The 14,079-nt window shown below is 52.0% G+C and overlaps 1 protein-coding gene across 9 annotated transcripts in view; it reads right to left on the bottom strand.

Moving 5' to 3' along the window:
• Brd1 (bromodomain containing 1) overlaps nt 1–14,079 on the bottom strand; it is a 42,480-nt gene extending 28,401 nt beyond the window's left edge. For 2 of the 9 annotated variants that reach the window (XR_015452202.1, XM_021258771.2), the window contains exons 1-2: nt 13,793–14,076; nt 9,038–10,418 (exon numbers count right to left, since the gene is read on the bottom strand). Coding sequence is in view for 6 of the 9 variants with exons in the window: in XM_021258771.2 (XP_021114430.1) it covers nt 9,038–10,404 (1,367 nt within the window). In the remaining 3 variants the exon portion in view is untranslated. Of the gene's footprint in view, nt 1–9,037; nt 10,419–13,792 lie in introns of all 9 variants that reach the window. The other 7 variants (XM_087213660.1, XM_087213661.1, XR_015452203.1 and 4 more) reach the window with 6 other exon arrangements.

Below are 14,079 nucleotides of genomic sequence, written 5' to 3'. Positions count from 1 at the left end.
GATGCTGGAGCAGTACCTGGTCCTCTCCAAGGACAGGCACACCTGGCAACACCCACCCTGGTGCGCTACAAGCTTCCCTGAGAACTGCAGGATGGCAAGAGATTGTGGGCTGACACACAGTTCTCATCAAGGGAGAAAAGCATGTGGAGGGGGAGACAACACTTCTATAAATCATCTCCAAACTTCCAGCTTCCCAAGAAGGTTCATCAAAACAGAAGACAGGATGACTCCAAATCGCAGGAAAGAACCCACACCAAGGCCACCCACAAACCTGCAGAACACAGCAGCAGACCTCCACGTGACAGACCTGCCCACACAGACCCCAGGGTCCACAAACCAAATCACAGATCCCCAGGGACAAAGGGCACAGGACAAAGGGTGTCCACACTGCAAACATGAACCCTAAGCCCCATGACTGAAGACCTGTGTGTCAACCATGCTTATTCAACAGTGACTGCAGGGCACAATTGTGAGTTGGCCAGGATGGAACAGGGACACAGGGGCGCAAGGCAGGGGTTCTGAGGGGAGGGCAGGGGAGAGCCACACTAAAGCTGGGACCCCAGACAAATGAGGGCTCACTCAATCCAGACGTGACAAGTACAAACCATTTAAACAAATACTCACCAAATAATCACAGTGAACCTGAAAGCAGCCTTCAGACAACTCTGCAACCAGAAGAGACAGGAGCTAACCTTGGGTTCATGTCCCAAGGCAGTCTACAGAGCTCCAACAGCTGCTGCGTCCTTCAGTCACCCTGCTCACCCCGGGCAGTCACACGCACCCACATCCAACAGCCAAGAACACAGACAAGAACTGTACAGAGACAGAAAGGCAGGTGAAAATGGCAACCCCAAGGGCCAGTCACATAGGGAAAGCAGCACAGCATCTCTCTGGTCAAGATATACCAGGTGAGACCTTGACAACTCCACGTCAGCCCCATGAGCATCCCCAGGTAGGTGTGAACTGGAGCCCTCCCCCAGGCCATCCCACCACCTGTGCCCAAACGCTCAGGTCATTAAAACACAAGACCACCAAGCACTAGAACCCTCAGCAAGCCAGACCAGAGGACAGACCCAGCAACACAGGCCCAGGCAGGCCATCGGGCTACTGCGCAACAGCTCTGGGTTTAGGAACACCCAGTGGACACAACACCACAAGCATGAGCAACCAAAGATTGGAAGATAACCCGGGTGCCCCAAAATGAAAAACAGTCCTGCTTCTTAAGGACACCAGGTGAAGGCAGCCCACAAAAGGGGGAAATACTTGCAAATCATGTATCTAATAGAGGTCCAGTATCCAGAATAAAGAACTGGCCTAACTCAACAATGAGAAATCATATTAACAAAACAAACAAACAACAAAGGATCTCAGCAGACATTTACCTAAGGAAAACCACTGTGAGCAACCAGCACAAGATGCTCAGTGTCTTTACCACCAGGACACAGTGGGTCAACACCATAGCAAGCTATCACTATGCACCATCAGATGGCTGTAGGCCAAAGACAGCAGCCAAGAATGCCACACGGGGCTGCTCTGAAACAGTCTGCCAGGTCCTCAAGTTATTAAACAGTATACAGTCCAGCAACCCCACTGCAGGAGCAGGTGCAAATGAAAACACACCCACATAAAGACAGGCCCATGAACGTCCAGCACTGCACTACTCCTAACAGTCAAGACGCAGAAACCACCCAACCATCCGTCAACCACTGAGTGGGTTTCTAAAACATGGTCCTCCATGTGATGGAATACTATTTAGCCACAAAAAGGAGTGAAGCATTCGGCCATGGTGCAACACAAATGGATCTTGAAAAATTACACCCAGCGAAAGCAGCAGTCACAAAAGGTCACACTAGGTAGGATTCCATCTGCACAAAACTGCCCAGGACAGGGAATCCACAGACAGACAGCACACCTGTGGCTGCAAGAGGCAGGGAGGATGGGAAGGGCACAGGGTTTCTTCTTGGATTGCACACTGAAAATAAATGGCAACTCTATAGTGTGTGAAGTACATGTCAGTGACGCTGTTTAAAAAGGAGCTGATGGCCGGGGATTTAGCTCAGTGGTTCCAACGCCTGCCTCGCAAGCGCAAGGACCAGAGTTTGATCCCCGGTACCAAAAAAAAAAAAAAAAGGAACTAATAAGGGCCAGGGATTTACCTCAGCATCACAGTGCCTGCCTGGTAAGTGTGAGGTCCTGAGTTTGAGTCCCAGTACCAAAAAAACCCCTCTCATTTATTCATAAAAAGGAACTGATAAACCTAGAATGGTGATGGATGCCTATAATCCCAGCGCTTGGGAGGCTGAGGCAGGAGGGTCTCATGTTCAAGGCCAGCCTGAGCTACACATCAAGACCTGTCTCAAAAGACAAAAACCAAGAAAAACTAATAAAACACCCCTACTAGTGAGAGCAGCAGATACAAGGGGACACACAGGCAAACCCCATCCTCCAATGCCAAGGATGCCAAACAGGTTCATGGGCCAGACATGGCACACACCCACTCCCAGGTCCCCCTTACCCTGGCAGCTCCTAAGAGGCTCATGCCTTGCAGCCGCCACCCATCAGCAGGGCACAGCTGCCCTACACAAGCCAACCAGGGCCACTGAGATGGCAGTGAGCAGCACAGGGCAGAGGAGGTCAGCAGCTGGAGCCACTTCAGGGCAGCAGGGCAACAGGAAGATTAGAGACAGAGCACTCCAGGGCGTGATGTGTTGTGCTCCACCATCACTGCAGGGTCCCCAAGTGACTGCGTGCTCGGTTAGCTCCAAACCTACCATACTGCATAATTCAGAGTATACTAGTCTCTGGTTTTTCCCTTATTTTAAAACTTTTCAGGTAAAAATCATACAAAATAAGAAAAAATCCATTAAAAACCATCACTGCCACTTCCATAGGGCACAGACAGAAAGCAGCCGCCACCGCTCCCACGCACACACGCACAACAGCCATCTATGGACAGTGGCATCTGAGAAACCGTCTTCCTTCTCAACGCTGTCCATGTTGTCTGAGTCTTTACACTAGATGCGACTCACTAGGGACAGCACAGCCATCAGGGACATACATTTCCCCTCACAGCACGGGGAGGGAAATTATGAAAGCGTAAAAAAAAAGAAACACCACATTAAAACTATTTCTCCCTCTCAAGTCCTGAGACATCCAGCACTGGCCTGCACCAGGACTGTGCTCATCTCTGTCAAAAGATGACCATGGGGCTCTCAGCATCACCATCACAGGAGGAAGCTGGTGGGCTCAGCATCCCCACTGGCCACCTGCAGCGGGACGCTCACCATCGACACAGCCAGGGGCCACAGGCAGAGCTGTCAGAGGCAACAGCCCAGCTTGTCAGCGTCCAATTTTATGACACAGCATGTGTTGCCCTGTGAGCTGGGCTCCCTAGCTCTCATCCTGCTGTGTGGACAGCTCTGTGCTCAGCTCATCCTGGCCCACTGTGGACAGATGCACAGCCCAAGATGAGGGCAATGAGTGAAGGACCGTGGCACAGGACTGCGGGAAGGGTTGGCGGCCAACATGCACAGGTAGACCGACCAAGCAGGAGGCGTCAATGACCCTCTGTCTGGACCTCCGTGTTTTGAGGTCTCCGCAGTCCTCCAATCCAACCCTGCATGGTGGAGACCCCTGAAGCACCATCATCCCAGGTAGACAACTGCAGATAGGAGGCACACATGGCCCGCTCAGGCCATAGCTCAGCAACCAGAGGAAGCGCTCTAGCATGGAGGAGGCAGTCTTCAAAAGCAGTGTCAAGGAGGGGCGGGCAATTTAGCTCAGTGGTTCAGGCGCCTGCCTCACAAGCGCAAGGGCCCGAGTTCAATCCCCAGTACCAAAAAAAAAAAAAAAGAAGCAGTGTCAAGGACACCAAACACAGCTCTGCAAACACCCAATCCAGGGAAGTTGGAGGAGGGGTGCCCTGCCAGGGTCCTCCCTGTGCACTGCAAGGCTCTCCTAGGAGCACACCTGTCAGGGCACAGGGGCCACACACGTGATAACAGAAGAAGTAACTCTGTAGACTGCTTGGGTCTCCGTCTCTGCCTGTGGAGGTGCCCCTCAGCCCTGAAGATGGGTGGAGCACAGGGACACAAACTCCCGGAAGCTGGAGAACCAGGACCACTGGTCCCACTAAGAGTGCAGCTAGAAAACTTGTACTGGTGGTTCAGGGGGAGAATTCTGACCTCCCAAGAGTATGGCTAGATGGGTACAATGGCAAGGCTGCATGCAGCAGCAGCGAGCAGCTCCCAGGAGTAAAGAAAATATCAAATAATCTCAATCCTCCCTCTGTCAAAAGTACCTACAGTGAAAGGGAATAGAAAAGGAAAGACACCCACTCTGCCAAATGCCCCTCCACTGACTGAGCTCTGTGTTGGGGATGAGACCAGGCCCCAAGGGCAGGTGCCCAAGGTGGCAGAGCAGGCAGCAGGGTGGCCTGAGCACACAAACTCCAGTTCAACAAAAACACACAGCTTCTTAAAGAGCCACAGTGCTAAGATGTGACGGGACGCAGTATTCTGGCAGAGGCCCCACAGGTAGCTGTCATCTACTCCCAGCCACAATCACCACTAAAGCCAGGGGAAGCAACCAAGTCACCCAGCAGATGCTGCATTTCTCAGGGCACAATGGGGCTCCTGGGACCTAGTTCAGGCACCATCAGGCCCCAAGACAGAGACGTGTGGCGGGAAAGGTTGGCAGCACTCGCCCTGTTCCCACATGATGGCACTGCGAAACCTGCAGTTCTCCCTCCCAGTCTGTTGTCTGACAGCCTCCTCCCTGGGCAGCACTACTGTAGACACGATCCCTCTGTTATACTCAGGGCATGCTGTCATCTGCAGCCCTGGGATCCTAACACCTCTCAGGGCTGTCCCCATCCACAGACCCATGCTGCTTCTGCTGCTTCACGCACCCACAGCAGGGCTTCCCTGGGCAGGGGTGGAGCCAGGATGGGCTTCCTGGGCTGCCCTCACTGCCCTGCACAGCCCGCAAGGAAGTACGCCCTCAATATCAAACCTGCCACATGCAAATGACTCGGGCACTGCACTGGGTACATGGCACAGACAGGACCCAAGAGGCCAGGGGGACCTAGACCCGCCCAAGTCGATTCAAGCAGATCCCAGCCACTTCACTTCCCTTGCAGCCACTCTTCAGAGGATGAAAGGTGTGCTGCCCAATGCAACCAAAACAGGAGTTACCAGATGGATGCTTCTGGGACCACACGGAACCTGCCCTTCCTCTTCCAGAGCCCCTACCCCCTCCAACAGCATGAGATGCACACAGACTCACGTCAGTATGGGAAGGACTACTGTGACAGCATGCACCCAAACGTGGTTTTTCATAGAAACGATAAAAGCAAAAAAAGGAGTTTTCTGCCTTCTTTAAGCTTTCCTTCTGGTGCTTTCAAATTTCAAAGGTGATCATGCAATCCATACTTCAGTCAACAAGGACCACATACAAAGGTGATTCTATAAGCAAGTAATGGAGCTGAAAATCCACACAGACCAATGCCTAATGTCACTGCACATAACAAACCTACTGCACTGCCAGGCACATAAAAGGTACAGCACAGTTATACACAGAATATGGTTCCAGATAGCAGTGATAAATGACTATATTACTTAGTGGTCTCTATATTATACTTGTTTTTTGTTTTTTTGACCTAGGGTCTCATATGGAGCTCAGGCTGGCTCATAATCCTGCCTCAGCCTGAGCACTGGGATTACATTTGTGCACCACCACACCCATCTTACTTAATAACTATAATTTTGATTGTTTGAAGGTGAACTCCTACTTATTTAAAAAAAAAAGTTTACAGTAAAACAGTGTTATTATACAGCAGTTGCACGCAGTGTGATCAAAAAAGTGTTTATTTTTATTCCAATAAGACACATTGCTATTAATCTTCCTCAAAATACTTCCCTCACTTCAAATATATTTATCCCATCATTCTTTCTGAATCTACTTTCTGAAGCAGTTCTGGAAGTCTTCTTTCTCATGAGTGTCTTTAACTGAACTGTTGTAGCTGCCTAGATGTCCTGAACTGATTCAAAATGTTTACCTTGCCTCATCATTTTGATGTTGGGGAAGAGCCAGAAGTCACATGGTGCCAGATCTGGAGAGTGAGGTAGATGAGGACACAGTCATGTTTTTATGAACCTGTCATTCAGCAGCAGCATTCACTGCATTTTTGTTCATACCTCATAAAGACACTCAGCAAAGAGGACTCTAGCGCTGCTTCAGAAAGTATCAAGAATGATAGGTATGTGTGTTCAAAGCAACGGAGTGTCTCGAGGGAGGTTAATGACAACACGTCTTTTTAAATTTAAAAATTCACCATGTATCTTGACCACCCCTTGCATTCACCACGCTACTACCTAAACTATAGAGGTTTATATAAATACCAAATGATCGTCACAGAGGATGGAATCACCTATCGATTCATTCTCAAAATGCATCTTATCATTAAGCCGAGCATAACTGTTTTTGTTTATGGTGGAAAACACTTTTTTTTTTTTTTGGTACCGGAGATAGAACTCAGGTCCTTGCACTTGCACAGCAGGCAATGAAACCACTGAGCTAAATCCCTGGCCCTAAAACACTTTTTAGAAATAGGAAGAAGCCTGTAATCCCAGCACTTGGGAAGCTGAGGCAGGAAGATGGCAAGGTAGAGCACTCCCTGGACACCTTATGAGACTCTATCACAAAACAGAAAATTAAGAGCTAGGAATGTGGCTCAGTGTAAAGGCCCTAGGTTCAATCCCGAGTACAAATAAAGAAAGAGGATGGAGGGAGGGACGGAAACTATTAAAAAACTAAAGGAGATCTTCTTTTTCATAGGATCTCCTGAACAACTTCTCACAAGAGCTCATGGCCCTCTCTCAGCTCGTGAGCTGGTCTGGGATGTTACAACAGACGTTCTAAGTAGGTCCTGCCGTAGGAAGTGAACAGCCTAAACAACTACACACAGTATCCCTCTCAAGGGCCACCAGCACCTGAGGACAAAGAACAGGGCTGCCAGGTCTGCTCCACCCAGCACTGTACTCAGCTACCACCCCTCACACCTGTGAGGCAGATCCAATGCCATACATGCATCTAGCAGGTGGCAAGGTGACCTGAACCATCAGGGTCTCCAGACTGCAAACCCTGCAGCACAAATACTTGTTCAAGTTTCCTTGTTACAACCACTCAAAGCTGAAATGTCTGCTCCTAAATTAGATAAAGAAAGAAAAGAAGATAGGCCGCATGACATTCCTGGTTCACTGCTGGGCTACACAACCTGCTTTGAAAAACTTAGGTCCATCACAAGCACTGACTTCTCAGCCAGCCCAAGCACCCGTGTTCTCCTGGGCTGAGTCTGGCCCACTTGGAGGAGCCACTGTTCCACCACCTGAACACCAAGGACCTAGAGAGCTCTTTACATTTCTGCCTTGATGTTTTGTTAGATGCCTTTTTATTTCATTTATTTCCATCTGGGTAAAGCCAAAATATTTAGGGCTTTTAAACAAAAGCTCTTGATATGATGGGATCCCTCCTGGATCACAAGCAGGAATCCCAGTGAAGCCACCTTTACATCAGACTGGCTGGCCTGCAAAGACAGGCACCTCGGTTTTGACAGGGATCTTCTCTGAATAAGGGGGATTATGAACACATTTTTATTCACTTCATCTGAATTTACTGATTATATAATGCGTACATGTAGCTCTAAGAAAAATAATTGCATTTGGGAGAAAAAGCAAAATAACATTTACCAAAATTTTTAAATTTCTAATAACTGCTAATAAAGTTAGTGCTTGCTCTTGGGCTGAAATCTTTCAGAGGCCGACCTCAGCCCACTCCCAGCCCAGCTAGTTCACAGCTCCCTGGAAACTGGGACCCAGGACACCCAAATCCACCATGTGATTGCAACGTGATGCAGATGTGAGTGACTTCAAACCACAGATACCTGGGAAGATAATACAAAGGACTAACAGGTATACTGGCTTTTTGATATGTTAAAAGATAACTTCTAATTTCCACACTGTAGTGATAAAAAATATTCTGAAAGTCTGTTGTCCACTAATTTGGAGTGCACGGCCCACCTGAGAAACAAGGCACAAGGTGTGAGGCCGACTGCCCTAAAAGTGGCTGTCCCTGTCTCCTGTCCCCAGCTCAGGGCTTTCCACACCTGGCCAGACTGAAGGCCCACACCCACTGAAAGGGTCACTTTGAGGCTCAAGAAGGCGCCCGGGTGGATAGGAGCTTGTTCACCTGGAAAATTCATCTAGTCACTCACCTCCTATTCTTAACAAGGCAGAGATTATTTTTGAAGATAAAACAACAAAAAGAGCAAGTCAGTGTTAAAATGGGGCAAGAAGGCATAGATTGGAGGATGGAGACAGATGGAGGCAGACAGAGGGATCTGAAGCAGCCCCAGGACAGAGAAAGCGGGGCGGGGCCTGGCCACCTGCTGCAGGAAGGCAGCAGCACACCAGCTCCCTGTCAGAGAGCTTTCAGGGGACCAGACAGCGTCTGCACCACTCAAGAAATCACTACAAAATGAGAAAGGCTGCAGCAAAAAGGGAAGAAGGCCCCCATCCTCCTCCCAATGGCTGCTACTCTGGACCACAGGCTAAACCTCCACTTTAGGGGCTGCCTTGCTGACCACACTGCTTCACCTTCCCAACCAATTTTTTTTTAAGTCTACAAGGCCCCAAAATGTTATGAGGATGTATTTTCTTATGTTAAAGATGACAACAAAACCTGGGTGCCCAGAGATCTGGGCAAAGTGAACACCACCACGACCATGTTATAGTGACAATGTCCAGATTACCCTGGAGGTCTCCAGACATGAAAGAAACTACAGAAAACACAAATTGTCCCAAGTCTGTCAGCTAAAATGCTTTATAACATCCACATCCCACAAAAGAGTGGGAAATGAGTAAACTTCATTTGAGGGGACTACTAGGAAGCGCAGGGCCATCTGGCAGGGGTCCGTGTAGGCTCGAGTGCCTCTCACTCCAGGCCCACTGTTACCCAGTGCTCAGGCGTGCTTGCTTACCTATGAGGGGGAATATAGGGAGCACAGATGGCAGGAAGGACCGCGCAGGGCTCAGCCAGTGTTTTCTTAGTCTTTTTCGCTTTCTTCCTGACCTTGGATGTAGACCTGACCGTTTTGACTGAGCTCTCTTTTCTACAGACACCATTTCTCATTTCGACATCCCCATAAATGTTCAGAGGCCTTCGTGTGCAGCCCGGAGGTGTGTGGACATCACAGTACGCGGTCTTTCTGACAGAGAAGGTGGTGCTGCCTCCAGTCAGTTCCTTCACAGGCTCCATCTTCATGTACAGACCTGCCTTCTGGGCACACGTCACATGGAAGGCCGTGTAGCAGTTTGCTTTGTGGCACTGGATGCAGGCGCCCACGCCCTTCTGCTTACAGAGGTAGCATGTCAGTTTCCACCGGGCCGGAGGGATGTTCCTCACACCATCAATGGGCTCAATGAACACGGTGTTGGCGAAGCCGACCTCTGGGATCCACAGGGCACACACCACGTGGCCCCAGCGGTCATCATCTGTCTTTTTGAAGGCACCGCCCTTGTTGGGGCACAGGACGCAATCAGCGGGACGGGCCCGGGACTGCAGGCAGTGGCGGCAAAGCCACTGGCCCTCAGGGATATAGGGCACCCCATAGCACTCCTGGTGCACAGCCAGGTTGCACATGTCACAGAAGAGGATCACATTGCTGTTCTGACACTCACCGTCCATGCAGATGCAGCACACGGCATCCTCGTCAATCAGGGACTGCTGCTCGCCCTGCTTCTGGTTCTCACAGTACGACTCCTTCTCAAATCGGTCCATCAGGAACTCAAACATGTTCTGTGACACCGCAGAGATACAGTCGCCCTTCCGCTTATCGTTGATGATCTCCAGCCAGGCATAGTCCTCCTCATCCATGTCATACTCCACCTCGTTGTCCAGCTCCTCCGCTGACTTCTCGATGAACTTGTAGTACATAGGGGGCCTCCTGGGTGCGGATGGTGGGCTGTACTCCACGATCCGCACCTTGGGCTCAGGAAGGGTGCTGGCTGAGGCAGGTGTGCCATGAGTGCTGGGCAGAGCCTCACTTTTCTTTTTCACTCTGTTGTTTTTGTGGCGCTTAGTTCTTAAGCAAACAGGTGGCCTCTCACTGTTTTCTTTATTGCTGTTGCATTCACTCATTTCCTGAGCAGTGAGGTCATCTTCTAATATGATCTCAAGGGGATCAAAAATACTGATCCGATGCAAGCGCCCTTCGATCTCTATCTCAACCATCCTTTGAGCTTGCGCGTATGTCAGGGTCTCTCGTGTAGGGGAGTGTTTAACACTGCACGGGGAGGAAGCGTGCCTTGCTGAAGAGCCTCGATGGCATCGTCCTTTCCTCCTCATTTGGCAATTATTGCCTAGAATGAAGTCAAAGGAGAAGTTACATGCAGGTTGGCAAAAGACCTGAGCACACACCAAAAGCACACCTGGGCAGTGCTAACTAATCAACTCAATGCCCTAAGTAGAAAACTCACAGTTGACCTATCCCTGATGTCCCCACAGTCCTCCTCCCCAGGACTCCGGACCATATTTCAGGACCAGCAGGAAGGAGCAAGGGCAGTACTCAAGGAGCATACAAGAGCACACAGAGCAGTGGCCTCAGGAGCTCCTGATAACAACCCTAGTGCTGATTCTCACCACACACCAGTCACCTTTTTCAGGCCAAGTCAACAGGTTACCAAAGGAATACCACCAGGCCCTCCTGAGCTGAGACCCTAGCCTCCAGCCTGCAAGCATAAGGCTATTTCTCTGGCATCCCTCCCCTAGTAGTCCAACACAGGGGTGGACTCCACCAGGCTCAGAGGCTATAACTACACAGCAGGCATACTCAGCAGCTACTTGGTCCTAAAGAATACCTCTTTCCCCTCCCACTGCTGCCCAGGAGAGTGCTCTTGTGAGCCCAAGTCCACCCCAGTATTCACAGCATCCCTGCTGGGGGCCAGAAGCTTCTGTGACCCTGCTATGTAAGACAGTAAGTCACACTCCAGCCTAGTCCTCCTCTCTACAAACACATCCTCCACACCTCCCCACAGCCACACAGGAACATGTAAGGGGAGCCCCATACCGGTCTATGGGGACATCTTTACCCTGGAGGTCCAGCCCAGCCTGTGCAGAGCCTCAGAAGAGACCACCACAGAACCCCTACCCAGGAACATGTCAGTGCACCCTCCCCCAAACTCTGGCTAGACTGCTGTTCTGGGTCACATCCTCCTCTTGTTCAAGTAAACCCAGCTCTGCACACCATGCCAAGAGCCATTTCTGCTCTCTTCCCACCACACCTGAAGATGCTCAGCTACTGCTCTGCAGTTAGGTGACCTGGCACCACTTACAGAGCCACCTCTTGGCTCAGGTGCCCAAAACCCTGGCCCCAGAGATTTGTGAGTATTTCCCATTTTCAGAAGTGGGCAAAACACAATGAGTGGACAGCTCATACCTCCACCCCAGTAGCAGAGAGCTCAGCTGTCACCTCCTGCCTCTAGTTCTGGTGTTCCTTGGTATGGCCTGGTGTCTAGGCACCTCAGGTGAAGACATGCCAACCATGGATACCATCCACCAAGCAAGGCAGGTACTTTGGGCAACAACAAAGACTGCTCCGATTCTTCCCTCCAAACAGCCACATTTTACTGACAAACAAAATAATTTTTAACTAACTCACAAATATTCCAAGTTGAAGCCCATGTTAGGAAAGCCCAGCATTGAGCTACCAGAGAGCTGTAATTCACAGCCTCACAGCAATACAGCTGATCATCAAGAAAAGCCTTTGAGAGGCAGGGCTCACTTCGTCCCAGCAAATCTTGCATGCACTTTTTTAGACAGAACTTTCAGATTACAGAAACCTACACTTTCTGCCTAAATCAGACAGTAATTTCCTATACAGAGGACCATGGGAAACACAGTGGTCAGCCAAATCCCAACTCACCTGCATGTGAGGAGCCTGCAGGTGACCACTCAACCCAGAATTCCCACAGAGCCATCAGCAAAGCTACCCTAGCAGCCCTGCACCTCTAGCAGCAGCCCCAAGGTATCAGCACCACAGCCTCCAAAGGGGACCCCAATGCCCACAGGGACAGCTCCATGTCATCACTGAGGTGAGGCAGAAACAACAGTTGGATCTGGTTACTCACAAGATTAAACACAAATCTGTCATTTTCTCATTTGCAGACAAGTACCAAATAGCTCTAACTCTAACCAGCCCTGTAACATCCACAGCCTGCCAGTAAGCACTGAAGCTCTTTACCATTTTTTATAAGATTCTAACCTGAAATTTAATCATCACAGTGGCTCTGTAATAACATCGGGAAAGGGCGCATTTAGCAGCACCATCCAGCAAAGAGTGACAGACATCCTCATACTATGGGGTCAAGCCATGGGCTCTGTGCTTGGCCCTCCAGCCCTGACCACACTCAGTGAGTGCCCCAGTACAGGGACAGCATTTCCTGATGGAGGGATCAGCAAGCCAGTAAGTGTGCCTGAAAAACATCCTGAAAAGCTTTGTGGGCAAAAAGAGGGGAGGACACTCCACACTCATGATCAGCTGGTTTGTTTCCTGCCAGGCTGGGAACAAGCCATTTAAACTCTCCCAGCCTCCGCCCCTATACTACAAAGGGCACAGACATAGAAGACACCTCACTGGGCAGCAGCGTAACAGTCCAGGGAGTGAATACACGTACTCAGGCAGTGCTGGGCAGCACAAATAATTAACACCCCAATTCCACAACTGCAGTGGCTAAAGACCGACACTGGAAACAGACTCAGGCATTGGGAAGCTTTCTGAGGTGATGGGAACTTCCTCTACGAAAGGGGTGGTTTCCCTGTGTGTATAACTTGCCAGAACTCTTTCTGTGAACTATCCTTCAGTGAAGCAAGGGCCAGGAGAGCCCGCGATTAGTTCAAGGCGTTTCCTGCACACATCCTGAGGGCTGGCCAGGGTGGACTGGACTGGATGGGCCCTCTGGCTGCTCCGGAGAAACCCAGCTCATCCCTGCGGAGGGAGTTTCCTGTCCTGGCAAAGCAAATGGGCCTATCTTGTTACATAATGCGACCCGCTTGAGTACGGCCAGGGCTCCGAGGGACGTGGGCCTACGCCGAAGACCCCGTGGCCTCCCAGGCTCTCCACCTTGCGATCCACCCGGCCCGATCCAGGGCCCCTCGGTCTTCCCACCTCCAGTCTGCCCGCCCGATCCTGGCCTCCCTATCCTGCCTAGTCCAATGTCCTCAGTCTTCTCCGCCCTGGCCTCCCCACTTCCCGACTCGCCCGGCTCAATCCCGGCCTTCCCACCTCCCAATCCGCCTGCCCCGATGTCTCCCGGCCTCCCGATCCGCCCGGCCCGAAGTCTCCTGGCCTCCTCATCCCCGGTCTCCACCTCCCGATCCGCCCGACGGACGACTCCGGCCTCAGCCTCCCCAGCCTTCTCGGCCTCCACAGCTTCCGCCTCCTCCGCCTCCCTATCCGCCCGGCCCGACGCCTCCCGGTCCTCTCAGCCTCCCGACTCGCCCGGCCCAACCAAGCCTCCTCGGCCCCGGCCTCCTCGACCCAAATCCTGCCTAGCCGACGTCTCCGGCCTCCTAGGCCTCCCGTCCGCACGCCCACCCCGACCTCCCGTGGCCCTGCCAGCCGGCCGCGACGCTTCCCGTCCTCCTCCTCGGACAATGCGAGGCCGCCGCAAACATGGCGCCCGCAGCTCCGCCCGAGGCAGCCGGGCGCGCTGGGCGAGGGCGCCGCGCCACTCACCTCCGGGGCGCCGCGGCCGCGGTAGCCCGGCGGACGGGCGGGCGCGGGCCGGGCGGCACTAATGGCGCCGCGGTTCTCGCCAACGGCCGTGCAGCCGGGCCCCGCCGGCCTCGGGCGCGCTCGGCGCCGGGCTCCGGGCCTGCTGGGCGCCGCGGTCGGGCGAGGTCGCGGCCCGACTCGGCCCGCTGCAGGCCGGCTCGGGCCCGGCCAAGGCGGCGCGGGCGCAGGCGCGGGCGCGGGCGCGGGCGCGGGGCTGTCGGACGCCGGAGGGGCGCTGCTCGCTCCCC

Source organism: Heterocephalus glaber, unplaced genomic scaffold (genome assembly GCF_053883595.1).
Source record: "Heterocephalus glaber isolate CG9 unplaced genomic scaffold, H.glaber_assembly_v1.0 deba00001444, whole genome shotgun sequence".
Classification (NCBI taxonomy): Eukaryota; Metazoa; Chordata; class Mammalia; order Rodentia; family Bathyergidae; genus Heterocephalus; species Heterocephalus glaber.
This window is presented reverse-complemented; position numbering and strand designations above follow the sequence as displayed.